Here is a 27,665-nt window from a genome sequence, read left to right as displayed (position 1 = left end):
AGCATGATACTGAGCCAGGAGAGGTGTTATGGAGCATGATACTGAGCCAGGAGAGGTGTTATGGAGCATGATACTGAGCCAGGAGAGGTGTTATGGAGCATGATACTGAGCCAGGAGAGGTGTTATGGAGCATGATACTGAGCCAGGAGAGGTGTTATGGAGCATGATACTGAGCCAGGAGAGGTGTTATGGAGCATGATACTGAGCCAGGAGAGGTGTTATGGAGCATGATACTGAGCCAGGAGAGGAGGTAGTCGAGAATAACTCCAGCAAGAAATATTGATTTGACAGAACTCGAGAGTAACAAGAATTCTTGTCACGGATATATAACTGGCAAGAGGCGGAGCCCAAGAATTAGAGCTGACAGGGTGGCAAGAGAGAGAGAGGTGCACTCCGGGGACACAAGTGTCACGGTGGAATGTCACCCCTGCACTCCCCAGCGCCCTGGTGAAGAGGGACGCCAGATTTGGTCTGGTATTGTCCTAAAGCTTACACACATGATTCATAGATGACTTAATGTAATCCCCTTCACTGCCAACACCGGTGTTTACCGTACGCGTTTATTACGCTCCTGCCTCTTTACTCTCTCTTCCTAATTCCTTAACTTTATTGGTTATGTGGCGAGGCTCCTGGGGAATTTTAGTTTGGTTATTTTTTTATGTTAGAAAATAGTTTTTGTTTATTTTACCATAGTGCAATTTAAGGCTTTGTTATTGTAATTTGTTAAGAGGTTTGGAACTTGGCTTCGTACGCAGAGTTCTGCCCCTCGGTGCTATGGCAGTGAGGGGAAGGTGGAGCAGGACGAGGGGATGCTGTACACACCTACTTGTACTCACCTGGCTGTGTATGCGGGGGTTGAGCTCAGGCTCTTTGGTCCCGCCTCTCAACTGTCAATCAACTGGTATACAGATTCCTGAGCCTACTGGGCTCTATCATATCTACACTTGAAACTGTGTATGGAGTCAGCCTCCACCACATCACTGCCTAATGCATTCCATCTGTTAACTACTCTGACATAGAAAACAACAATTCTAATATCTCTGGGCTAATTTGGGTACTCAGTTGCCACCTGTGTCCCCTTATTCGTGTTCCACTCGTGCTAAATAGTTTGTCTTTGTCTACCTGTCAATTCCACTGAGAATTTTGTAGGTGGTGATCATGTCTTCCCTTACTCTTCTGTCTTCCAGGGCTGTGAGGTTTAGCTCTCGTAGCTCATACCTCAAAAGCACCGAATCACCTTCTGTGGTTGAGAATTCAATAAACCCCTGAACTATATGTTTAACACATCTCTAACCCTGTATATATGCTGGTTAGCATTGTAAATGTGTGGCCACGTCTGTGGTAGAAAATAATAATAATAATAATAATACAAAACTCATTTCTGGGACTAGTGTGGTGAGTAGTAACATTCAGAGTAATTCAGTTACTTATTCAGAGTAACCTCTGAATCTTCTCTAACTTTGTCTTGTGTTTGACTTGGTATGGTCTCCAGGCTGGAGCTGCATACACCAGGATTGTTCTGACATAAGTGGTATACAGGGTCCTGAACGATTCCTTACACAAGTAGCTAAAGGTAGTTCTTATGTTGACCAATCTAGCACATGCCGCTGATGATATCCTTTTGATGTGGGCTTCTGGGGACAGGTTCGGTGTGATATGAACCCCCAGATCTTTCTCTCTATTTGACTCTTGCAGGATTTCACCTCTCAGATGGTACCTCATGTTCAGCCTCCTGCTCCCTTCGCCTAATTTCATTACTTAACACTTTCCTGAGTTGAACTATAGCAGCCATTTTCTAGACCATTCCTCCAGTTTGTCCAGGTCGTTCTGTAGTCTCTGTCTATCTTCATCTGTTTTGATTCTTCTCATAATTTTTGCATCATCAGCAAACTTTGAGAGGAATGAGTCTATACCCTCCGGAAGATCTTTACATATATTAGAAACAGGATGGGTCCAAGTACCGAGCCCTGTGGGACTCCGCTGGTGACATCTCGCCACTCTGATGTCTCCTCCTTCACCGTTACTCGCTGTTTCCTGTTGCTCAGATACTCCCTTATCCACTGGAGCACCTTCCCTTATACTCCTCTGCCTGTTCCTCCAATTTTGTAACAGCCTTTTATGGATCACTGTGTCAAAGGCTTCCTGACAGTCCAAGAAAATGCAATCTGCCCACCCTTCTCGACCTTGCCTAATTTTTGTCGCATGGTCATAGAATTATATTAAGCCTGTGAGGCACGATTTACCATCTCTGAACCCATGCTGGTGGTGGTGGGTTACAAAGCTATTTCCCTCCAGATGTTCCACTAGCTTTTCCTCACGATCTTCTCCATCACCTTGCATAGTATACAAGTTAGGGAAACTGGCTTGTAGTTCAGTGCCTCTTGCCTGTCACCATTCTTGTATATTGGCATTACATTATCTGTCGTCCATCTTTCTGTGTTCTACGAAAGCTGGATGACTTAAGGGATGAGCTGAGTTCTGTTTTGTAATTCTTTAGTTAGGGGGTCCATTCCGGGGCAGCATACTAATGAATAGCTGTCACGTATAATTATATAGCACTCGACAGAGTGCTTTATCCAAGTGTGTGGGGACGTTTGCCAGTGAGGCGAGTACTGTCTGCCGACGTGTGCCTCCGGTGTCAGCACTGGACATATCTCCAAACTTAAGTCCTTCTCTATATCAGAAGTAGGAAGATGTGTTCGCTGAATTTTGTATTATATTTGGGGACCTTCTCACTTCTCTTTCTGTCCTCATAACCTTGCATTTGTCAGGGTTAAAGTCCCGTAACCATTTTGTGGACCATAGCTAGACTGTCTAGCTATGACTTATTTTGACTTATTTTGTGGACTGTCTAGTTCATCTACCAATATACCGCTGTTACTCCGAAGTCTTGATTCTTCTCATTATTTACTATTGTCAGCAAACATTGATATAAATGAGCTTATTTCCTATATTAAATAGTTTGCGTATATTAAAGATAAGATGGACTTTAGTACCGAATCTATACTTCAGGAATATGTCCTGAAGTACTGTACTCTTCCCTCCATTGTTGTGTATCTCTTACGGTGATTCTTTGTTCTCTATCTGAAAGGTACTCCTTCACTAAGCTTAACACTTCCCGAAGTACCAACCAGGTCTTTAGTTTACACAGTCTCTCTGTCTCTCTCTCTCTCTCTCTCTCGCTTCTCGCTTCTCTCTTCTCTCTTCTCTCTTCTCTCTTCTCTCTTCTCTCTCTCTCTCTCTCTCTCTCTCTCTCTCTCTCTCTCTCTCTCTCTCTCAAGTGTAAGTATTCTACACTTACACTTACACACTTGTAAGTGTAAGTGGTATATATGTGTTTATGTGAGTGTGGGCTGAGTTGTCAACACGGCCTTGTTTGTGAGTAGGTTTGTAAGCGGATATTTTTTTGTGTGTGAGTAAATTTCTTGGTGTGTTTGTTTGTATTCACTCACCTAATTGCGTTCTCTAGTGGTGCTTGCTTGGGTCGAGCTTCAGCTTTTGGGTAACAAGGTTTACAGGTTCCCAAGATCTTTGGGCTCTGCTAAGTTTACATTTGAATATTTGTATGGCGTTTGTTTCCATCAGTTTCCTCCTATATCCGTCCTACTTGTTCCGTACCGAGACAGGTTCTGTATCTATGACTGACTCAGGCCCTAGTTTCCGTTAGTTCCCACCTTCGGCTCTACAATAAAGGCGGTAGAACATGTATTTTCCTACCCTATTAATGACTTTGAGTATTTAACATGCCGTAATCATGTCTTCCTTGCTTTTCTTCTAATGATGTAAGGTTTAGTTCCCTCGCGGATCATGTCTACGGGTAGCGGAACACGGCTGGGAGTAATTGCTCTTACTCAGTTACTCTTGCTTGCCAGATAGTTATTTTGAAATTTCTGAGAACTATTCCGCCAGCTTTACATTGCTATATTAGATCAGCACCTTAGTCGCACACTTACAGGAAACTAGCTGGTTCTTGTTCATGTTTATACAAACTTGTCACTGGAGTTGTATTTATTCCGTATCGGTTAGTATTTTGTTAAGGCACTGGAGCAGGAGTTCATAAACTGGGAGCATCAATGCGGATGTAATTAGGTATGTTAATAAAAATTTATGTATATCCTAACCTAGAACATTCCAGGTGCACACTCTGTGAGCAAGCACTGCGTCATGATCTCTCACACACTGTATTGTTGACGCTCCAGTCATTAGAGCCTTCAGACCGGTCGGTACTTTCTCAGTACTTTATTAACTCTCATGCTCTTGACAATATCCCTGCTCCGCCGCATCTTGTTCATCAAGAGCAAGAACAGAAAGATTAGCAAATCCATTTGCTTCTAGAGTCAGTTCCACTCAACTTCCTTAAGCAACTCTGACTCACCAACAAAGACTTCAAACAGCAAGATGGAAAAAAATAGACGATGCTTTAGCCTTACCTGACGAACTAGACCAACCTTTCAGTTTGAAAGAACTCAGAAGAGCTACAAAGAAAACTAAAAATACAGTTCCAAGTGAGGACAAAATCACTTAAAACATGCTGACCAAGCTAGGAGAAAAGGGCGAAGAAGCCTTCTTGAATCTCATCAACAGAGTGTGGGGTGACAAGAACTCGACCACTCTCTTGGAACAGAGCAATTATAGTTCCCATTCCAAAACCTAAAGACCCAGGAAATCCAAGACCTGGATCAAATCTCATTAACAAGCTGTCTGACCAAAACTGCAGAAAGAATGGCTCTTAATAGAATTGAATGGAAAGCCAATCCACTGCACCAAAATATGTTTTCTTACAGAAAACGTGTTGGAACCACAGCATGTCTTACCTCCCTCCTGGATCAAATCATTGACAAATCTGAAATCCATATTATTTTAGACCTAGAAAAAGCCTTCGAGTTAGCCAGTGCTCCAGCTACACTGTGTTGCCTTTTTGATAAGGAAATCAAAGGACACACTCCTGCCTTTGCCAAAGGAAGCCTGCTTAACCGAGAAGCTAAAGTCAAATACCAAGGAAAAACGTCGACCTCAAAGAGGTTGGAAAAGGGAACTCCGCAGGGAGGAATACTAAGCCCCTTCCTCTTTAACTGTCTCATGGAACAATTCATGAAGCTCAAGTTACCAAAAGCCAAACTGCTTAACTATGCAGACGACTTTGTGGTCATCATCAATGGCAAAGGCGCCAGGAATCATGCACAAAAATGCCTAGATATTATCAGGTAGAACGCATAGCAATGAAAATAAACAGCAATAAAACCAAAACAATGGTCATTAAAATGAAAACTCAAGACATCAGACTGGCAATACAAGGACATGAAATTGAGTGGGTTACCTCTTTCAATACCTAGGAGTCATAATAGACAGCCAGTTGAAATTCACTCAAGAAATTTAATATCTTCGGCAACGTTGTAAAGCCAGAAACTCAGCTTTGCGCTCTCTGCCCAGTCTTAGAGATGGTGCATCTCTACCAGTACTCAAAATGTACTACGTTCAAGCGGTTAGGTCACTCATTGACTATGCTGCCCCTGCTCTTACATCCCTCAGTGATAACCAATGGGAGAAACTGGAAGTGTCTCAAAATGTTGCTCTCAGAACAATGCTGGGAGCACCTATATGGACGCATCGAGAGAATCTAAGAATGGAAACCAAATTACCAGCCTTAGAAAACAGGATCAAACAAAGGATTGCCACCATAACAGCAAAATTTGTTGTAACCACCGCCAGACTGTCAATCAAAGATAGCATACACAGATCGTTTCAGAGAAACCTTCAATATAGAACAAGTGCATGGACGGATAATCTGGTCAAGATTCTAAAGATTTTATTTTTAATGGTCCATTCTGAAATGAACCATTAAAAACAAAGGATAAGATAGACCATATCAATACTTTCGGCAGCCTCCTCCATGGGAAGAATCGAGTCTAAAGATAATCATTGATGAATTACCAGTTAAAAAATTAGCATGTGACTTGCATTGACTCAAAGCAGTCATAGAACATCAAATGGAAACCATCTCAAGACCTACAACAACTCACATCTTCACTGACGGATCAGTTGATCAAGAAAGAGGTCCTGCTGGGGTAGCAGTTTGCAATACCAACCATTATCCCGCCCCCAACTGGGGGCGGGATAATGAACAAAGAGAGCTACCCCCCCCCCCCCCCCCGTTACAATGATTGCAGCGTTGTTGAACAATGTTTTATGTAGCAGGTAAACATTGTTTAGTGTCACGTGTCTTTTTGCCCCTCATGCACTATCAGGGAGATCTTGACAGAGGTTTAATATTCGTGATTTAGTGAGTTTTTCAGGTTAGGAGATAGTGATTCTCTGGCGATGTGTTCTAGTAATTTTGGAGTTTTGTAATGTTCAGGGAATGTTCACCAGAACTTGCGTGTGTTGGGATTTATGTTAGTGATAATATTTGGCGATTTGGGAACTTAGCAGGTCAGCTGAGTATGACAGGTGACCCCTCATGTCCCAGGGGGACACCCAGCCTCCGGTGGTTTCCAGGTCAGTTGGAGAGTGGCAGGTGTAGTTCTTAAGTAGTTTTTAAGTGGTGGTTCTGCTCAGGTTATTGCGATCGACTGTTTACTCCATTTGAGTGCAATAACCCGAGGTGTACTGGTATTGTACAGCATGCTAGGGGGAGGCTTAGTATGTCAGTAGACTTCATGTTGGGAGTTGCATGGTGACCACCAGCCAGGTCGAACGTTCCTGAGGTCTCTCCGCTCCTGGCTAGTGCATGTTGGGTGATTGCTGGTTTGCCCTGCTGGTGGTGGTTTGCCACTGACAGGGTGACGTTTGACTTAGCCATGGGGACTTCTCGCCCTCCAGTGAAGAGAACATTGTCGGCTGATCTGGCATTTACGGTGCCGGTGGACCATCCGTTGGCTGGTGTCGCCCTGGTGGACGTGCTCCATGTGCAGCTGTCGGACCTTGTGCGCGTCCAGCTGCTTCAGGGCAACCGTGCTGTGGTCAAGTTCCACCTCCAGGCTGCCTTTCAGGCGTTTCTCGAGCGGTGTGAGGGGCGTGTTTACCCTCTCCCTGATACTGCTGGTTCTGTTAAGGTAGTGAATCTTAGTGTCACCTTGACGTCTGTGGCGGTGCATGGTGCCCCCCTTCGAATTTCAGGACGATTTTTTAACCTGTTTTGAATGATTTGGGACAGTGTTAAGTATTCATTGGAACAAGGTCCTTCCCGAGCACTGTGTTGGTATGCTTGACGGCTCCCGCACCCTGACGATGTCGCTGAAGTGCAGTGTACTGTCGTCGATGTCCGTGTTGGGTTACACACTCCGCTGCCTGTATCGGGGTTAACCGCGCACCTGTTATCAGTGTGGTCACGCAGGTCATCTGGCTGCAGCGTGGGACGTGGGAGCGACTGGTAGGGTGCATGTTTTTCGTGCGGAGGATTTTCCGCCCCTGTTGCGTTCGGACGGGTCTGAGAACGGTGTGGGTGCTGTGTCTGAGGTGCCTGATTGCCTGTCTGCTGCTCCGCTTGTTGAGGCGAGTTCTACGGCCTGTGCGACACGTCTGGTAACTGCAATGGCCCCTTGGGTTGTTGAACCAGTGTGTGTGGATGTCGGTCCGTCGCCTGTGCTGTGTGTAGTGTGGGATGTCCCGGTGGAGGTTCATGTACCACTCCCGCCTGTGGATGTGGTACCGGATCCCGGGGACACAGGTTTTGCTGTTTTGGAGGGGTGGGGGTGGGGAGTTTCAGCAGGGGGAGGTGCCTGCCGTGCCTGTGTGTGTTGGCGACTGTAGTTCTGCTCTTTCCATCCCTTTGCAGAAGCGTGCATGTCGGTATTCTGAGGCTGTTTTCCTGGTTGATGTGGACAGTGCGGGCGGTGTGGCCTCTGTGGACACCATCTGTGAAGATGGTGGCTGTGCCTCCGGAGGGGCCTGCTGGGAGTGGTGTGGTGCGACCTGTCTCGAAGCGTTCATGGCGGGCTTGGAGTGTGACTCCCCTTCGTGGTGTGCCTTGGGAGTTGGTGCTCTGGCGTCCCCCGCCGTGGATGTTGGTGCTGTGAGGGGCTCCGAAGTTGCTATCTGGGCCCCCCCTCCTGCGTCTCCTGCTGTTGGATCCCCGCAGTGGGGGGTTACCCCTGATGATCAGAACCTCGTTGTGGTGTTGCGGAAAGATGTGCGCCGGGGGGCCTCGGCTCTTGTGCCCTTTGGTGGGGTTGATGCTGCGCCTGCTTTCTCTGCAGTTCCCCCCTCCTCCGTTGCCCCAGTCTGGGGGAAGCCTAGTTCCGACTGCTGGGGTCGTGCCCTGTGAGGGTCCTGTGTTGGGCCCTTATCGGGATGCCTGGGTGCTTCCGATCGAGTGGTGCTTGTCCACTGTCTAGGTGTCGCGGGTGAAGGAATTTGTTTATAGGATGACGGATAAGATGTCTCAGCCGAAGGCACTGCCTGGTGGCCGGGTGTCCCCTGACACGTCGGTAATTTGGGATGCGTACTGCTTGTGCTTTCTGATATACAAGTTTCCGGAGAAATATTAGTTGACGTCTTGCGCACAACGCTACGCCGTGCATGGATCAGCTGCCGCCGTGGACTCGACACCCCGCCCTATGGTGTGGCGAGTCTCCCTCTAACCTTCACCTTTGTTTTCGTCGCCACTACTCTCTCTACGGCCCAACACATCTAACACTTTTGACTTCCTTCTCCTCCTCAACATCAACGTATCTCCCTACAATTGTCCTGTTGCAGTCATTGGGAAGGTAAACCCTTCATGCAAACTGCACCTATTCTCAAGAAGAAGAAGAAGAAGACTTCACGTTGGGGACGCTCGATGATAGTCTGGTTACAGGGGTGGCAAAAGTTTTGAGTTGTGGACTCGCGGAGAAGCGAGGAAACACTCTGAGTCACGTAGGTGACTGTAGTTTAAGGGTGGGAGTAACGGCTAATTAAGTACTTAAGATTAGGAACGGTTCATTTAGGTTAGGCTAGTGTTTTATGTCTCGAGGGGGCATCAGTATTTATTGTGGAGATTGGTTTAGTGACAAGTTAAAAGTAGTGACGACCTTATTCTCTCTTCCCTAACATTACTCTGGTACTATTCTATGTTCCACCATGTCAGTATCTTTCAGTGTTAATTCTATTAATTAAAATTTAAGGAGTCATTGCAAGGAGGAGAGCACTATAGAGCATACCAGGGTACTGTACACTCGAGTGGGAATAAGCAATAGGAGGACAGAAACAGCACAGCAAAGCAGGGCAGAAGACAACAGCCGAGATAGGCTGTCGGCCGGACGAGGGGGGGGGAGGTGACTCTGTCAACTAGAGAATATTTCCTCCCCCCACCCCCTCTCTATTCAACTTAGGCTTAGCCCTCGGTGAGTGAACATTAAGGTGACTTAGTCGTGTTTACAAGTGTTGTGTGTAGATCAGGGGCAGACGGCAGTAGTGGTCTCGAATTCTTGGGTAATGACACTTTGTATATTAATAGTGAACCTTCAGTTTGATTGCTTAAATTATAATATCTATCCTGATAAATATACTTGATGAATTATTGAGAAATATATACTTGATTCACTTTACTTGTAATCTGATTTTAATTGTTCCTAGATCTGGGATTTTTGGATACAATATGCAAACTAGATTATAGAGTACTCTAAAGAGACTATGGAATTAAAGAATCTTGCATGGAACATGGTTCCAGTTGACACAGGCTAACAACATCTTTTGATACAGACAAGTTCCATTTCTTGTCTTGTATGTACTGACTAGAATAGGTGGTGGCAGCCTTTCTTCTTCTACTTATCTATCCTTCTACCTCTACTTCTACTCCCTCCGCTTCTCTCCCCCTTTTCCTTTCACCTGACAACCCTCCTTACTCCTCCCACCTACTCCTCCCTCCTCTTTACCTCCCTCACCCCAAATCCTCACTAATTACTTCATTATTCATCTCTTTCCTTTCGTTTCTCTTATACGCTCGTAGCAGTGAAATGTTCTAGAGTTCTCTAGAGTTGCGGGTAGCCGATCAGCTACAATGCCTTGTGGATGTAGCACCTTGGTTATACCTAGGTTACAAGGTGGTGAACTAGAGAGGTTGCAGTAGCAACTCTGGGGGGATTCTAGAAGAGTTAACTGGGGGCGGGATAATGGACAAAAGAGAGCTATTCCCCCACCCCCGTTACATGGTGCCCCAATTCACACTGATTACAGGTGTAATTGCAAAAAGGTGGAAGCTAACCAGTATGACCTGCAAGGTCTGCACTGTTGAGGCTCCATGCAAGACACAATGAAGTTAATGACATCATTAAGAGGAGTCTTGAATTGGGATTGCTCCTTCTCCTGGACCAAACCCCAGCTCTTCCACTAATAATTATGTCAAGTCTCTTCTGTGTTATGTCAAGTCTCTTCTGTCTCTTCTCTCATGTTAGGGACTTTAATCATCCTATTGATTGGTCTTCTAAAATAATATTTCCTGCCTCTACTCTTCACAGTGCCGTCTTGGTAAATCATCTTCGATACACAACATGAACCGATGTTGGGTATCAACAACCTGTTGTAAGTATTGTCTGCTTATAGGATGTCCTGAGCCCCCCCGAGGCTCGGGACATCCACGACTTTTTTTTCATTGATATTTAAAAAACCAAAATACAAAAACAGGGAACAAGTGCAAAACAACATAAAAATACAAACAATCGTGCGTATACATGAAACAAAGCAAACACCATAAAACAGACAGAAAATACATACAAGAGGTCACAGAAAAGCACACAGGACACAAGCAAAGAAACCCACAAACAGCATGGGACAAAGAATGCACGCAGTACACAACAGAGTACAATGTACATAAGTACAATGACATAAGTACAATAACATAAGTACAATAACAAAAATGTACAAGAAAAAATACACAAAAGTTACAATAAATGCACAAAAAGCCAGTGAATCCAAAAACTACACAAATAAACAGAAATAGCATAAAACACGTACAAAGAATAAATCCAGTACAAGGACAAAGAAATAAGCACACACAAAACAAATCTCAAACACAGAAACAAACACCACACCACACACGCACAGACAAGGACACCCACCTGTGCACGCAGGCACTGGGGAATCAACACGTACCACACCACACGGATCATTCATATTTCACCGGGTACTCCTGAGCTGGGAATCGTAAGCAGTAAGCATCCCAAACAACTAGGTCGACCTCAGTAAGTGGACATCCAAGAGTCGCAAAAGGCCGAGGCATCAAACCCGGCACGCCAAGGACACTGCACCCGCGGAACCCAGATGATAGAAGGGCACCAGGGAACAGGACGCACCAGGTCATCATACTCAAAAGTCAGAGATTCAGCCCTATCGACCACCTCACCAGATGGGAGGATGAAAGGGAAGGGTTTTTCCTTAGGACCATCCATGAAGCACGGGCTATGGTGAGCTCGTGTCCTCGTGCGCTCTGCTAGCAGGGCACCGCTCCAGTGCCAGGTCAGTCCACTACGGGCTCACCATAGCCCGTGCTACTTGCCCCGCTCCTGTGCCAGGTAAGTTACGGGCTCACCATAGCCCGTGCTACTTGGAACTTGTTCCGAGTAGCTGAATTTATAACAACAACAACATCCTTAGGAGGCCAGTCACAGGGCTGCAAATTTCGAAGCCCACCAGGCTGCACAGCGGGCCACACATCGGGCCGGCCACCAGGACGCACACTACGCTAGACGCCGGGCAGCGCACTGAGCCCTGCAGAGGGCGGCACCGCAGGCGCCCCTGTTCCACCAATCGGAACAGGAGCAGAGTCCCCCCGTCGCACATCCTTCGACAACACCACTACGAGGTCGTGGTCATCAGGGACAACCGCCCACTGAGGAGAGCCACCAGCAGGGGGCACAGTGGTCAACACAGAAGGCACCACAGGATGCAGCACAACATCGTCCACCGCATCATCATCCATCGCATCACGCTACTCTGCCCACGTCCGGCGAGGCGACGCATCCCGAGCCGAACGACGGAGGTTAGAAATAGGCCGCAGATTGTCGGAACTGTCACCCCCTGCAAGCGGTGCCCCAGAAGAACCATCGGCAGGCGGCCCCAAAGCCGGGGCAGCACGACGGCATCCTTAACGATGTGGGGCATAAAGCCACCACCATCCAAGGAGATTGGAGTCGGTGAAGGAAGAGACACAGCAGGCAGAAGGGTAGACTCCAGCACACGTGAGGTATCCAGTGGGGACAACGGAACCGGCACAGGAGAAGAGGCAAGTGGGAACAAGGAAACTACCAGAGGTGACGAGGCAGAGGGCAAGGGGGGAGTCTCACACACCACCACCCCGACAGCCTTGGGAAGCACATGTCCGTCCGCAGGAGAAGCAGGCACCACCCCTACAGCACCATCCAATGCCTCCACGGAAGCAACCGGCTGCGGATGCACCTCTGTAACCACCGAACGTCGAAGATCCGAAGCAGGTGCCCGCAGGTCTTCAGAGCTCACCGGTGGGGCAGACATACCAGGGCCAGACGGAACGCCTGCCGGAACCGCCGCAGGAACCACACCAGGCACCACACCAGGCACCAGGACAGAGCGAGGATCTGCTGGGGAATCCCCACGCACGGACAAGCGGGGAAAGTCATCCTCCAGGAAAACTGAAAGGGCCTCAGCACGAGGAGCGTCGCAGCTGGCTGCCACGTGGCCTTCAGCACCACACCGGAAACAGGTTCGTGTCTGACCCTGATACAATATCCGCAGAGAGAGCCCACGAAACGAAACTCTGGAAGGAATAGGGCTCGTGACCTGCATGACAAGCGTACGAGCCCCCAGACGGACTCCTTTCAGCCGGCCCGCACTCAAAGTGGAGAACCGGTGCTTCACCACCACACCATACTGCATAAACACCGACATAAGCTCCGCCTAGGAGGTCACCGGCACACCGTGAACACTCACAAATGTCAAGGGCCCCAGGGATCCGAGATCTCCACAGTCACAGCTGAAGCAGGAATAGGAAGTGAGCGTGCATCCCAGCGTGCCACAAACTTCTGTAAAGCAGCGACATGGTAAATGACACCGCCACAAGGGTAGACGAGATCTTTTCTAGCCCCAGTAGATCAGAGACGTCAACACGGAGCACATCTAGGAGAGCAATCTCCACAATGGGCCAGTCCACTGCACCAGAAAAATCCAGCCGTACAGTATCTACCCGCCGATCACGGGTATCACCAGCCACCGCCAGCCGGATCCCTGGCTAGCGGGCGCTCCACACCTCAAACTGCACCCGCCCCCCTCGCAACACCAGGCAGCAACTGGCAGGTCAGGCGAGCACGTCCGAACCCCCTGGTGGCCAACAAGGCAATCCACATCCACGACTTTGACAACTGAGGTCTGATTGTTTATAATCTTGACTTTGTTGCTGTTGACACTTCCCGTTCACAGTATATACTTATATGCTCCAAGCTTCTTAGCAAACGTTATTTCTTAAAATAGTTATTTATTATATTTTATTACTATTATAGTTATAACGAACAAGTGGATATTTTCCTATGACAATCCCTGTTCCTGCCTTGGTGAAACCAGGCGACCTCGCTTCGGTCACATGGGGTCGGTGGCGCTGATTGGTAGTAGATTTGCCGTCACTGTGTTGAAACAGCACTCCCAGGTCTTATCAACCATCAAACTACTGCCCGACTCGTCTCAGTGATTCCGGCCACGTTTACATGGCCGTCTGTGAAGAGTTTTACAAGATAATATGTGCGTTGAACGACACCCACGTGGCAGTGATCTTGCAACACCTGCCACACTCCATTGCACATTCTTTTATTGTTGCCGCTGGAAGCGGATACTTTATTATACACCATGTTATGAATGTATAAATATGAATGTGATTATTACTGTATGTTTGTGTAGTGAGAGGCATCAACACGGTAGCTGGCAGACTGAAGATTATCCATTATTCCTCCGCCCAGCCAAGTAGTATTTCCCTATATTTATTGTTTTATTATAACTGGTACGTGGCTGGGAAATGTTTTGTTAACAGAATGTGGAACCCTTGTGTTTACTGATGGCAAGAATGTGATCTGCACAGTTTAACAAGGAGGAGGCCTCGGATATTCTGAGGAAGATCAAGTTGAAGTAAGTTTATTGAGATAATAAATACATCTCAAAAGAATAGAGCAGCTTGGGCTATAGCTACCCTCCCCCATATTCTGGGAAAGGTGTCCGAGACAGATGGGACACTACGAAATTGCGCAAAGGAGAGTTGAGGAGTCTTGTCTATAGGAGTAAAAGTCATTTTGAGTACCAATGAGTGCTGAATATAGAGAGTTCAAACCTCGCACCATATATACTGTGTACAAATTGATACCGCATTATCTCTAAGGATAACCTCAGTGATAATGGCTTGTGTGTTATGGTACGATGGTGTGTTTATTTATCTAAAGATAAATAATACCATGATTTGAGGATGATTTACATGATGAACTGAGGACACATATTACTATGAATTCATGATACATTGCCTATATATTATATGAGATGTGAGAGTGAGTTTTAATGTCAATATGTTTATTGTCCAGGTGTGGTAGTTTATTGTGCACCCCATACTCCTCCAGGTGTGGTTGTTTATTGTGCACCCTATACTCCTCCAGGTGTGGTAGTTTATTGTGCACCCCATACTCCTCCAGGTGTGGTTGTTTATTGTGCACCCCATACTCCTCCAGGTGTGGTTGTTTTTTGTGCACCCTATACTCCTCCAGGTGTGGTTGTTTATTGTGCACCCTATACTCCTCCAGGTGTGGTTGTTTATTGTGCACCCCATACTCCTCCAGGTGTGGTAGTTTATTGTGCACCCCATACTCCTCCAGGTGTGGTTGTTTATTGTGCACCCCATACTCCTCCAGGTGTGGTAGTTTATTGTGCACCCCATACTCCTCCAGGTGTGGTTGTTTATTGTGCACCCTATACTCCTCCAGGTGTGGTAGTTTATTGTGCACCCCTTACTCCTCCAGGTGTGGTTGTTTATTGTGCACCCCATACTCCTCCAGGTGTGGTAGTTTATTGTGCACCCCATACTCCTCCAGGTGTGGTTGTTTATTGTGCACCCCATACTCCTCCAGGTGTGGTAGTTTATTGTGTACCCCATACTCCTCCAGGTGTGGTTGTTTATTGTGCACCCCATACTCCTCCAGGTGTGGTTGTTTATTGTGCACCCCATACTCCTCCAGGTGTGGTTGTTTATTGTGCACCCCATACTCCTCCTGTGAGTGGTAGTTTATTGTGCACCCCATACTCCTCCAGGTGTGGTTGTTTATTGTGCACCCCATACTCCTCCATGTGAGTGGTAGCTTTATTGTGCACCCCATACTCCTCCTGTGAGAGTAGTTTATTGTGCACCCCTATACTCCTCCAGGTCTGGTAGTTTATTGTGCACCCCATACTCCTCCTGTGAGAGGTAGTTTATTGTGCACCCCATACTCATCCTGCGAGTGGAAGTTTATTGTGCACCCTATACTCCTCCTGTGAGTGGTAGTTTATTGTGCACCCCATCCTCCTCCTGTGAGTGGTAGTTTATTGTGCACCCCATACTCTTCATGTGAATGATAGTTTATTGTGCACCCCATACTCCTCCTGTGAGTGGTAGTTTATTGTGCACCCCATCCTCCTCCTGTGAGTGGTAGTTTATTGTGCACCCCATACTCCTCCTGTGAGTGGTAGTTTATTGTGCACCCCATCCTCCTCCTGTGAGTGGTAGTTTATTGTGCACCCCATCCTCCTCCTGTGAGTGGTAGTTTATTGTGCACCCCATACTCATCCTGTGAGTGGCAGTTTATTGTGCACCCCATCCTCCTCCTGTGTGGGGTTGTTTATTGTGCACCCCATCCTCCTCCTGTGAGTGGTAGTTTATTGTGCACCCCATCCTCCTCCTGTGTGGGGTTTATTGTGCACCCCATACTCCTCCAGGTGTGGTTGTTTATTGTGCACCCCATACTCCTCCAGGTGTGGTTGTTTATTGTGCACCCCATACTCCTCCAGGTGTGGTTGTTTATTGTGCACCCCATACTCCTCCAGGTGTGGTTGTTTATTGTGCACCCCATACTCCTCCAGGTGTGGTTGTTTATTGTGCACCCCATACTCCTCCAGGTGTGGTTGTTTATTGTGCACCCCATACTCCTCCAGGTGTGTTTGTTTATTGTGCACCCCATACTCCTCCAGGTGTGGTTGTTTATTGTGCACCCCATACTCCTCCAGGTGTGGTAGTTTATTGTGCACCCCATACTCCTCCAGGTGTGGTTGTTTATTGTGCACCCCATACTCCTCCTGTGAGTGGTAGTTTATTGTGCACCCCATACTCCTCCAGGTGTGGTTGTTTATTGTGCACCCCATACTCCTCCAGGTGTGGTTGTTTATTGTGCACCCCATACTCCTCCAGGTGTGGTAGTTTATTGTGCACCCCATACTCCTCCAGGTGTGGTTGTTTATTGTGCACCCCATACTCCTCCAGGTGTGGTAGTTTATTGTGCACCCCATACTCCTCCAGGTGTGGTTGTTTATTGTGCACCCCATACTCCTCCAGGTGAGTGGTAGTTTATTGTGCACCCCATACTCCTCCATGTGAGAGTAGTTTATTGTGCACCCCATACTCCTCCAGGTGCTGGTAGTTTATTGTGCACCCCTATACTCCTCCATGTGAGTGGTAGTTTATTGTGCACCCCATACTCCTCCTGTGAGTGGTAGTTTATTGTGCACCCCATACTCCTCCATGTGAGTGGTAGTTTATTGTGCACCCCATACTCCTCCTGTGAGTGGTAGTTTATTGTGCACCCCATACTCCTCATGTGAGTGGTAGTTTATTGTGCACCCCATACTCCTCCTGTGAGTGGTAGTTTATTGTGCACCCCATACTCCTCCTGTGAGTGGTAGTTTATTGTGCACCCCATCCTCCTCCTGTGAGTGGTAGTTTATTGTGCACCCCATCCTCCTCCTGTGAGTGCTAGTTTATTGTGCACCCCATACTCATCCTGTGAGTGGCAGTTTATTGTGCACCCCATCCTCCTCCTGTGTGGGGTTGTTTATTGTGCCACCCCATCCTCCTCCTGTGAGTGGTAGTTATTGTGCACCCCATCCTCCTCCTAGTGTGGGGTTGTTTATTGTGCACCCCATCCTCCTCCTGTGAGTGGTAGTTTATTGTGCACCCCATCCTCCTCCTGTGTGGGTTGTTTATTGTGCACCCCATACTCCTCCTGTGAGTGGAAGTTTATTGTGCACCCCATACTCCTCCTGTGAGTGGTAGTTATTGTGCACCCTATACTCCTCATGTGAATGGTAGTTTATTGTGCACCCCATACTCATCCTGTGGCGCTAGTTTATTGTGCACCCCATACTCATCCTGTGTGGGTAGTTTATTGTGCACCCCATACTCATCCCGTGGCGCTAGTTTATTGTGCACCTGTGCACCCCATACTCCTCCTGTGAGTGGTAGTTTATTGTGCACCCCATCCTCCTCCTGTGAGTGGTAGTTTATTGTGCACCCCATCCTCCTCCTGTGAGTGGTAGTTTATTGTGCACCCCATACTCATCCTGTGAGTTGCAGTTTATTGTGCACCCCATCCTCCTCCTGTGTGGGGTTGTTTATTGTGCACCCCATCCTCCTCCTGTGAGTGGTAGTTTATTGTGCACCCCATACTCCTCCAGGTGTGGTTGTTTATTGTGCACCCCATACTCCTCCAGGTGTGGTTGTTTATTGTGCACCCCATACTCCTCCAGGTGTGGTTGTTTATTGTGCACCCCATACTCCTCCTGTGAGTGGTACTTTATTGTGCACCCCATACTCCTCCTGTGAGTGGTAGTTTATTGTGCACCCCATACTCCTCATGTGAGTGGTAGTTTATTGTGCACCCCATACTCCTCATGTGAGTGGTAGTTTATTGTGCACCCCATACTCCTCATGTGACAAGTAGCGCAAAAGAAGTCTTAATCAGACATTAGCGGGAATTTTTACATTAATAACTTCAATTAACCTGCATTCCTTATAATTATAAATACAACTAATAACATACGTTTTCCATTGCATCATGTTCGTCTTTGTAATATATTATTATTACTGATGGAAGGTCTTTGTCATTAACTTAAATAATTTAAATACTGGATATTACAGGATAACAGAAGAGTATCTGTTTATAAGCTTACACAATACACAATTTATACATTAATCTCACGTGTCTTTGATCTACTGGAAGCGGAACACGGATACGGTGAAAGTATTTTAGACATTTTATCCTTAGTAATAAGATGGTTTGCCATTTCATACAGCGTGAAATATCCGCACACTTTGAACTTTATTTTATTTAGAACCCTAAACAAGCCCTACTGTCAGAGACACCTGCAGCCAAGTGTTCCTGGAGCTGTGACATCGTCTGTTAGTCTGCTGATGGTGTTACTTGCCCCATACACAGGTTTTGTTTGACACATTTCATCGAGATAAACCTAAGATCTGTAAGTTTGCATTCTTCTAATTCATGTTCATCCAGGAGTTAATATCTTTTGACACTTAATGGGATTATATTTGATTGCCCAAAATTGCCTTCAACATTGTCTTTATTTACTACACGTTTAACAAGGGGATCGACTTTATTATGTCCATGCAGCCAAATGTGAGAGGAAATCCACAATAGTTTAACTTTGACCCTCTTGTTAAGTATGCATAAATCTATGTCTGGCCTATTTTTAGCCTATTGGCTTATCCCTTATTGCCTCGGAGACAAGCACGTTACAGTTTGATTCTAGGCTTCTTAATACTTGTAGTGAGGAGAGGGAGTTGGAGATAATCAAGCTGTCTACTGCAGTGTTCAAAAAAATTTACGAGTGCTGCTTGAGTACCCAATGTCCAACTTGCAAGGTGGATGCCCAGTTACTGACTTTTTCATGTCTTTCACTTATGCTGCCATCGGGTTGATGAGCAATAACAGCACTTCCTGCCCTCCCTGTAGCTGTATCGAGTGATCCGTCAGTGTATATGGTCTGTGCGATGTTGTTTTTAGTTTGTTTATGATATGAATGTGTTCTATGGTGCTTAATTTAGCAGCAAGCTGAGCATGAGGGTTGTTTTTGATATGCAAGACCAATTGTTAATAGATTCATACAGTGATTGGTTACGATTTCATGACTTAATTAGTGCATTCGAATGTTAGTAAATAAAGTGCTCTGCTATATTTTCATTGATGAGCTTGTTCATCCCCCTTATTGATATCCCACTCATATAGTAGTAATGAACACTGTTCTCTAAGGTAAAAACACATTAGAGACAAGATGAGTAGTGTCGAGTGAGTCAGAGTGGAGGGAGTGAGTATATGGCATCAGGAGGGGGGGGGGTATGTCCCTCACCTCGCCCACGGCAGTTATCTCACTAAACAGTGCCACAGGAAGACACTGTTTACTTTGCTTTACTCTAGAGGGAACACCGCACTCAGCCTTTGGTGGGAGGTGTTATTCACAGAAAGTTCCGTCCAAGTTCCAGAGTGGCTCTGCAATCTTCATGGGAGGCCAAGATGGCCATGAAGGACTGTTTTGTCTTAAAGTTCAACGTCAGGAGATGTGAACTTGTTCTTGTGGTTGTGATTATGATGCCTTGTTTGGGAACTTTTATGTCCTGTCACTCTCATGGTTCTTGCAGAGTTGTGAAGAGACTGAAGGATTTGTCCCACACTGTTGTCACCTGAGTCAGTTAAGACAGGTGATCATTGCAGTTCTTGTTGTCGGTCTTGTCTATTGCAATAGGCGTAAAAGTCTACTTGTAAGTCCTGTAGTGTTGTTAGTGGTTCCAAGAGTGAAGAAGTGTCGGATGTGTCTAACTATATGTCTGCTACGTTTAGTTCTAATTGGCCGAGGCTGTTTTGTTCACAGAAGATCCAGAGTGATAGGGAGCAGCTGTTCCTGAATTGGTTGTACCAGGTCTGGAAAGTGTCTGCCCAGATCATTAACCAGGATAACCCCTCACCCTCCCCTAATCTATTCGACTTAATCTATGTGGAATAATTCTATTAAAAAGGGATAGTAACCAGTGAAAAGTGTACTTATTCATGCAGCATATTCTTGAGCTGGAACACCCTAATGTTCCAGCTCAAGAAGAACCCCAAACCGAGCTCTAAGTGTCAGAGTTCACTGTCTCCCAGTCCAGGTATATTGTGTCTACCTGATGAAGTGCTCAAAGATGGCAGCATCTGGTGGATCTGTACCATCTGTGTTTATCAGGTATTTCATTTCTTGATTTTCTGTAAGTTCTTTACCTTATTTGGTTGGTATATTATACCATTTGTATATTAACTGTCGGTTAATTGTATAATTTGGTGGTGTTGTTGGATAAAGTCAGGATTATGAGTCAAACCAGCTAAGTAGAACATTTTGATGCTAGACCTTGTTTCCCAGTCTGTCATTTATTGTGTACAATTATCCCATACAGTTGTGTGTACTTGTAGTAACTATGTCACATGTGAACCTTAATAAGTGTGGTGATTATAGTGTGAAGAAATGTGTTGATCACAGACTGACTAAGTACCTTAGTTATGAGGGTGGGCAGGGCAAGGTCTGCCTGCTGACCCTTGAGAGAGAACTGTATTGCAACTCCAAGGTGTACTGGTGGGAATAAACTCGGGTAATAGTTTTGTCTCTAGAATTGATAAGGGAATTGTGTATGTTATAGTCGCTAACATGAATTGTAAGTGATCTCACGAGGATGGTGTTATATCAAATGTGGAATTTTTAATTATTTCAGTAAGCAGTTTTTTCATTCAGCTGGAGTTAATTAACTCACTGCTACTGTGGAACCAAAGATTCATAATGTGATTCTTTTCCTTCAAGGAGATGTAGGTTGCAATTTACTATGTTCGTGTTTGCGTATTGTTCCTCAGATTATGATTATGTATACTTTAAAAAGTTTAATCATTTATTCTTTATTTCAACTTACCATTTGATTGTAGAATTTGCATGACGGAGAACTTCAGATTTATTTGAAGTTCTTCAAGGTCCTTGAAACTGTATTGTTTAGTTGAGACAATCATGTACATTACTCATGTTGCATTTTCATTATGTACTGTCAACATGTGTATATCTTTACATAATTATTATCTCAAGTGTTATGTATGACATGATGCAACTGAACTATTTGTATTTTCTTGTACATTTTACATTTATAACTTCCTACTTTTCACCAGTTTGGATCATTATATTTGTGTATTTATGAAATGCATTGTTAACAATTATTATATGACATCCTTGTTAGTACTCAGTTCTGTTCTTAAGCAAAAATACAATTAATCTTCAATAAATTTAATTTTTTTCTCCCTAGCAGGAGGTTGTGTGAGGGAAAGTCGTACCAACGATGCGTGGTTTTTCATGAATATTATTATCATCGTAGGAAGTATTATCATGTCATACATTTTATTCTGGTAAGGACTTATGTATTTTACATTCATGAATTAAGTGTAGTGCGGTATATCCTACTCCCAGGTAGTTGGAGTACCATATGTGTTCTTAGTTACGTTAGGTTGGCTACAGTGTGTAGAGCCAGGTCTGGGCGGGTACCGTCAGTAGAGCCAGGTCTGGGCGGGTACCATCAGTAGAGCCAGGTCTGGGCGGGTACCATCAGTAGAGCCAGGTGTGGGCAGGTACCACCAGTACCCGCCCACAGGTTATGGAACAACTGCACGTGTCATCCCGCACACGGCGCGGGAACCACAACACGGAGTGGTTGTGGTTATAATTGTATACACTTAGTCTGGTATTGTGTGTGTTGTCATCCAACACAACAGTTGTATGAATAGGCCTATAAGAGTGGATACTGGTACCGAGTCCAGGACCCTTAATATGGCTGACACACGCTATCACTTCCTTATATCTGATGTCAGACACACGATATCACTTCCTTATATCTGGTGTCAGACACACGCTATCACTTCCATATATCTGGTGTCAGACACACGCTATCACTTCCCTATATCTGGTGTCAGACACACGCTATCACTTCCCTATATCTGGTGTCAGACACACGCTATCACTTCCATATATCTGGTGTCAGACACACGCTATCACTTCCATATATCTGGTGTCAGACACACGCTATCACTTCCCTATATCTGGTGTCAGACACACGCTATCACTTCCCTATATCTGGTGTCAGACACACGCTATCACTTCCATATATCTGGTGTCAGACACACGCTATCACTTCCCTATATCTGGTGTCAGACACACGCTATCACTTCCATATATCTGGTGTCAGACACACGCTATCATTTCCCTATATCTGGTGTCAGACACACGCTATCACTTCCCTATATCTGGTGTCAGACACACGCTATCACTTCCCTATATCTGGTGTCAGACACACGCTATCACTTCCATATATCTGGTGTCAGACACACGCTATCATTTCCCTATATCTGGTGTCAGACACACGCTATCACTTCCATATATCTGGTGTCAGACACACGCTATCATTTCCCTATATCTGGTGTCAGACACACGCTATCACTTCCATATATCTGGTGTCAGACACACGCTATCATTTCCCTATATCTGGTGTCAGACACACGCTATCACTTCCCTATATCTGGTGTCAGACACACGCTATCATTTCCCTATATCTGGTGTCAGACACACGCTATCACTTCCCTATATCTGGTGTCAGACACACGCTATCATTTCCCTATATCTGGTGTCAGACACACGCTATCATTTCCCTATATCTGGTGTCAGACACACGCTATCACTTCCCTATATCTGGTGTCAGACACACGCTATCACTTCCATATATCTGGTGTCAGACACACGCTATCATTTCCCTATATCTGGTGTCAGACACACGCTATCACTTCCATATATCTGGTGTCAGACACACGCTATCACTTCCATATATCTGGTGTCAGACACACGCTATCATTTCCCTATATCTGGTGTCAGACACACGCTATCACTTCCATATATCTGGTGTCAGACACACGCTATCACTTCCATATATCTGGTGTCAGACACACGCTATCACTTCCCTATATCTGGTGTCAGACACACGCTATCACTTCCATATATCTGGTGTCAGACACACGCTATCATTTCCCTATATCTGGTGTCAGACACACGCTATCACTTCCCTATATCTGGTGTCAGACACACGCTATCACTTCCATATATCTGGTGTCAGACACACGCTATCATTTCCCTATATCTGGTGTCAGACACACGCTATCACTTCCATATATCTGGTGTCAGACACACGCTATCACTTCCATATATCTGGTGTCAGACACACGCTATCACTTCCCTATATCTGGTGTCAGACACACGCTATCACTTCCATATATCTGGTGTCAGACACACGCTATCATTTCCCTATATCTGGTGTCAGACACACGCTATCACTTCCCTATATCTGGTGTCAGACACACGCTATCACTTCCATATATCTGGTGTCAGACACACGCTATCATTTCCCTATATCTGGTGTCAGACACACGCTATCACTTCCCTATATCTGGTGTCAGACACACGCTATCACTTCCCTATATCTGGTGTCAGACACACGCTATCACTTCCCTATATCTGGTGTCAGACACACGCTATCACTTCCCTATATCTGGTGTCAGACACACGCTATCACTTCCATATATCTGGTGTCAGACACACGCTATCACTTCCCTATATCTGGTGTCAGACACACGCTATCACTTCCCTATATCTGGTGTCAGACACACGCTATCACTTCCCTATATCTGGTGTCAGACACACGCTATCACTTCCCTATATCTGGTGTCAGACACACGCTATCACTTCCATATATCTGGTGTCAGACACACGCTATCACTTCCATATATCTGGTGTCAGACACACGCTATCACTTCCATATATCTGGTGTCAGACACACGCTATCATTTCCCTATATCTGGTGTCAGACACACGCTATCACTTCCATATATCTGGTGTCAGACACACGCTATCACTTCCATATATCTGGTGTCAGACACACGCTATCACTTCCCTATATCTGGTGTCAGACACACGCTATCACTTCCCTATATCTGGTGTCAGACACACGCTATCACTTCCATATATCTGGTGTCAGACACACGCTATCACTTCCCTATATCTGGTGTCAGACACACGCTATCATTTCCCTATATCTGGTGTCAGACACACGCTATCACTTCCATATATCTGGTGTCAGACACACGCTATCACTTCCATATATCTGGTGTCAGACACACGCTATCATTTCCCTATATCTGGTGTCAGACACACGCTATCACTTCCCTATATCTGGTGTCAGACACACGCTATCACTTCCCTATATCTGGTGTCAGACACACGCTATCACTTCCCTATATCTGGTGTCAGACACACGCTATCACTTCCATATATCTGGTGTCAGACACACGCTATCACTTCCATATATCTGGTGTCAGACACACGCTATCACTTCCATATATCTGGTGTCAGACACACGCTATCACTTCCCTATATCTGGTGTCAGACACACGCTATCATTTCCCTATATCTGGTGTCAGACACACGCTATCACTTCCCTATATCTGGTGTCAGACACACGCTATCACTTCCCTATATCTGGTGTCAGACACACGCTATCACTTCCATATATCTGGTGTCAGACACACGCTATCACTTCCCTATATCTGGTGTCAGACACACGCTATCATTTCCCTATATCTGGTGTCAGACACACGCTATCACTTCCATATATCTGGTGTCAGACACACGCTATCACTTCCATATATCTGGTGTCAGACACACGCTATCATTTCCCTATATCTGGTGTCAGACACACGCTATCACTTCCCTATATCTGGTGTCAGACACACGCTATCACTTTCCCTATATCTGGTGTCAGACACACGCTATCACTTCCCTATATCTGGTGTCAGACACACGCTATCACTTCCATATATCTGGTGTCAGACACACGCTATCACTTTCCCTATATCTGGTGTCAGACACACGCTATCACTTCCCTATATCTGGTGTCAGACACACGCTATCACTTCCATATATCTGGTGTCAGACACACGCTATCACTTCCCTATATCTGGTGTCAGACACACGCTATCATTTCCCTATATCTGGTGTCAGACACACGCTATCACTTCCCTATATCTGGTGTCAGACACACGCTATCACTTCCCTATATCTGGTGTCAGACACACGCTATCATTTCCCTATATCTGGTGTCAGACACACGCTATCACTTCCCTATATCTGGTGTCAGACACACGCTATCACTTCCCTATATCTGGTGTCAGACACACGCTATCACTTCCATATATCTGGTGTCAGACACACGCTATCACTTCCATATATCTGGTGTCAGACACACGCTATCACTTCCCTATATCTGGTGTCAGACACACGATATCACTTCCCTATATCTGGTGTCAGACACACGCTATCACTTCCCTATATCTGGTGTCAGACACACGATATCACTTCCCTATATCTGGTGTCAGACACACGATATCACTTCCCTATATCTGGTGTCAGACACACGATATCACTTCCCTATATCTGGTGTCAGACACACGCTATCACTTCCCTATATCTGGTGTCAGACACACGATATCACTTCCCTATATCTGGTGTCAGACACACGATATCACTTCCCTATATCTGGTGTCAGACACACGCTATCACTTCCCTATATCTGGTGTCAGACACACGATATCACTTCCCTATATCTGGTGTCAGACACACGATATCACTTCCCTATATCTGGTGTCAGACACACGATATCACTTCCCTATATCTGGTGTCAGACACACGCTATCACTTCCCTATATCTGGTGTCAGACACACGCTATCACTTCCCTATATCTGGTGTCAGACACACGCTATCACTTCCATATATCAGGTGTCAGACACACGCTATCACTTCCCTATATCTGGTGTCAGACACACGCTATCACTTCCCTATATCTGGTGTCAGACACACGCTATCACTTCCCTATATCTGGTGTCAGACACACGCTATCACTTCCATATATCTGGTGTCAGACACACGCTATCACTTCCCTATATCTGGTGTCAGACACACGCTATCACTTCCCTATATCTGGTGTCAGACACACGCTATCACTTCCATATATCTGGTGTCAGACACACGCTATCACTTCCCTATATCTGGTGTCAGACACACGCTATCACTTCCCTATATCTGGTGTCAGACACACGATATCACTTCCCTATATCTGGTGTCAGACACACGCTATCACTTCCCTATATCTGGTGTCAGACACACGCTATCACTTCCCTATATCTGGTGTCAGACACACGCTATCACTTCCATATATCTGGTGTCAGACACACGCTATCACTTCCCTATATCTGGTGTCAGACACACGCTATCACTTCCCTATATCTGGTGTCAGACACACGATATCACTTCCCTATATCTGGTGTCAGACACACGCTATCACTTCCCTATATCTGGTGTCAGACACACGCTATCACTTCCCTATATCTGGTGTCAGACACACGCTATCACTTCCCTATATCTGGTGTCAGACACACGATATCACTTCCCTATATCTGGTGTCAGACACACGCTATCACTTCCATGCACCTCGTCACACAGATGTCTCCCTCTTCAGTTATCACCTTCGTCCATCACTTTCCTCCACATGTAAATTGCTGTAATTTAGTGAGAATGACTTTTACTGCCGTCTGATATGATCGCCTCCTCCTCCTCCTGCTGCTCCTGCTGCTGCTCCTGCTGCTGCTCCTGCTGCTGCTCCTCCTGCTGCTCCTGCTGCTGCTCCTGCTGTTGCTCCTGCTGCTGCTCCTCCTCCTCCTCCTCCTCCTCCTCCTCCTCCTCCTGCTGCTCCTGCTGCTGCTCCTGCTGCTGCTCCTGCTGTTGCTCCTGCTGCTGCTCCTCCTCCTCCTCCTCCTCCTGCTGCTCCTCCTCTTCCTCCTCCTCCTGCTGCTGCTGCTCCTCCTCCTCCTGCTGCTGCTCCTCCTCCTCCTCCTCCTGCTGCTGCTGCTGCTCCTCCTCCTGCTGCTGCTGCTCCTCCTCCTCCTCCTCCTCCTCCTCCTCCTCCTCCTCCTCCTCCTCCTCCTCCTCCTCCTCCTCCTCCTCCTCCTGCTGCCCCTCCTCCTGCTGCCCCTCCTGCTGCCCTCCTCCTCCTGCTGCCCCTCCTCCTGCTGCCCCTCCTCCTGCTGCCCCTCCTCCTGCTGCCCCTCCTCCTGCTGCCCCTCCTCCTCCTCCTGCTGCCCCTCCTCCTGCTGCCCCTCCTCCTGCTGCCCCTCCTCCTGCTGCCCCTCCTCCTGTTGCCCCTCCTCCTACTGCCCCTCCTCCTGCTGCCCCTCCTCCTGCTGCCCCTCCTCCTGCTGCCCCTCCTGCTGCCCTCCTCCTCCTGCTGCCCCTCCTCCTGCTGCCCCTCCTCCTGCTGCCCCTCCTCCTGCTGCCCCTCCTCCTGCTGCCCCTCCTCCTGCTGCCCCTCCTCCTGCTGCCCCTCCTCCTGCTGCCCCTCCTCCTGCTGCCCCTCCTCCTGCTGCCCCTCCTCCTGCTGCCCCTCCTCCTGCTGCCCCTCCTCCTGCTGCTGTCCCTCCTGCTGCCCTCCTCCTCCTGCTGCTGCTGCTCCTGGCTGTGACTAGTCTTCCTGGCCGCCAGAGGCCTCCCCTGGGCACGTATCTTGTCTTAATATCCGGCAGGTTGTTCTCCTTGTGTTACTTCTTGTCTGCAT

General features: G+C 46.5%; 1 protein-coding gene across 1 annotated transcript in view; it reads left to right on the top strand.

The window, feature by feature from the left end:
* Positions 1-10,210, top strand: part of LOC138350036 (ovarian abundant message protein-like) — a 38,473-nt gene extending 28,263 nt beyond the window's left edge. The window contains exons 2-4 of the mRNA XM_069300315.1: positions 2,962-3,065; positions 4,785-5,021; positions 10,153-10,210. Coding sequence (XP_069156416.1) covers positions 2,962-3,065; positions 4,785-5,021; positions 10,153-10,210 — 399 coding nt within the window. The remainder of the gene's footprint in view (positions 1-2,961; positions 3,066-4,784; positions 5,022-10,152) is intronic.
* Positions 10,211-27,665: the final 17,455 nt, after the last annotated feature.

This window comes from Procambarus clarkii, chromosome 43 (genome assembly GCF_040958095.1).
Source record: "Procambarus clarkii isolate CNS0578487 chromosome 43, FALCON_Pclarkii_2.0, whole genome shotgun sequence".
Lineage (NCBI taxonomy): Eukaryota > Metazoa > Arthropoda > Malacostraca > Decapoda > Cambaridae > Procambarus > Procambarus clarkii.
Note: the sequence above shows the minus strand (reverse complement) of the source record. Positions and strands in the feature narration are given on the sequence as shown.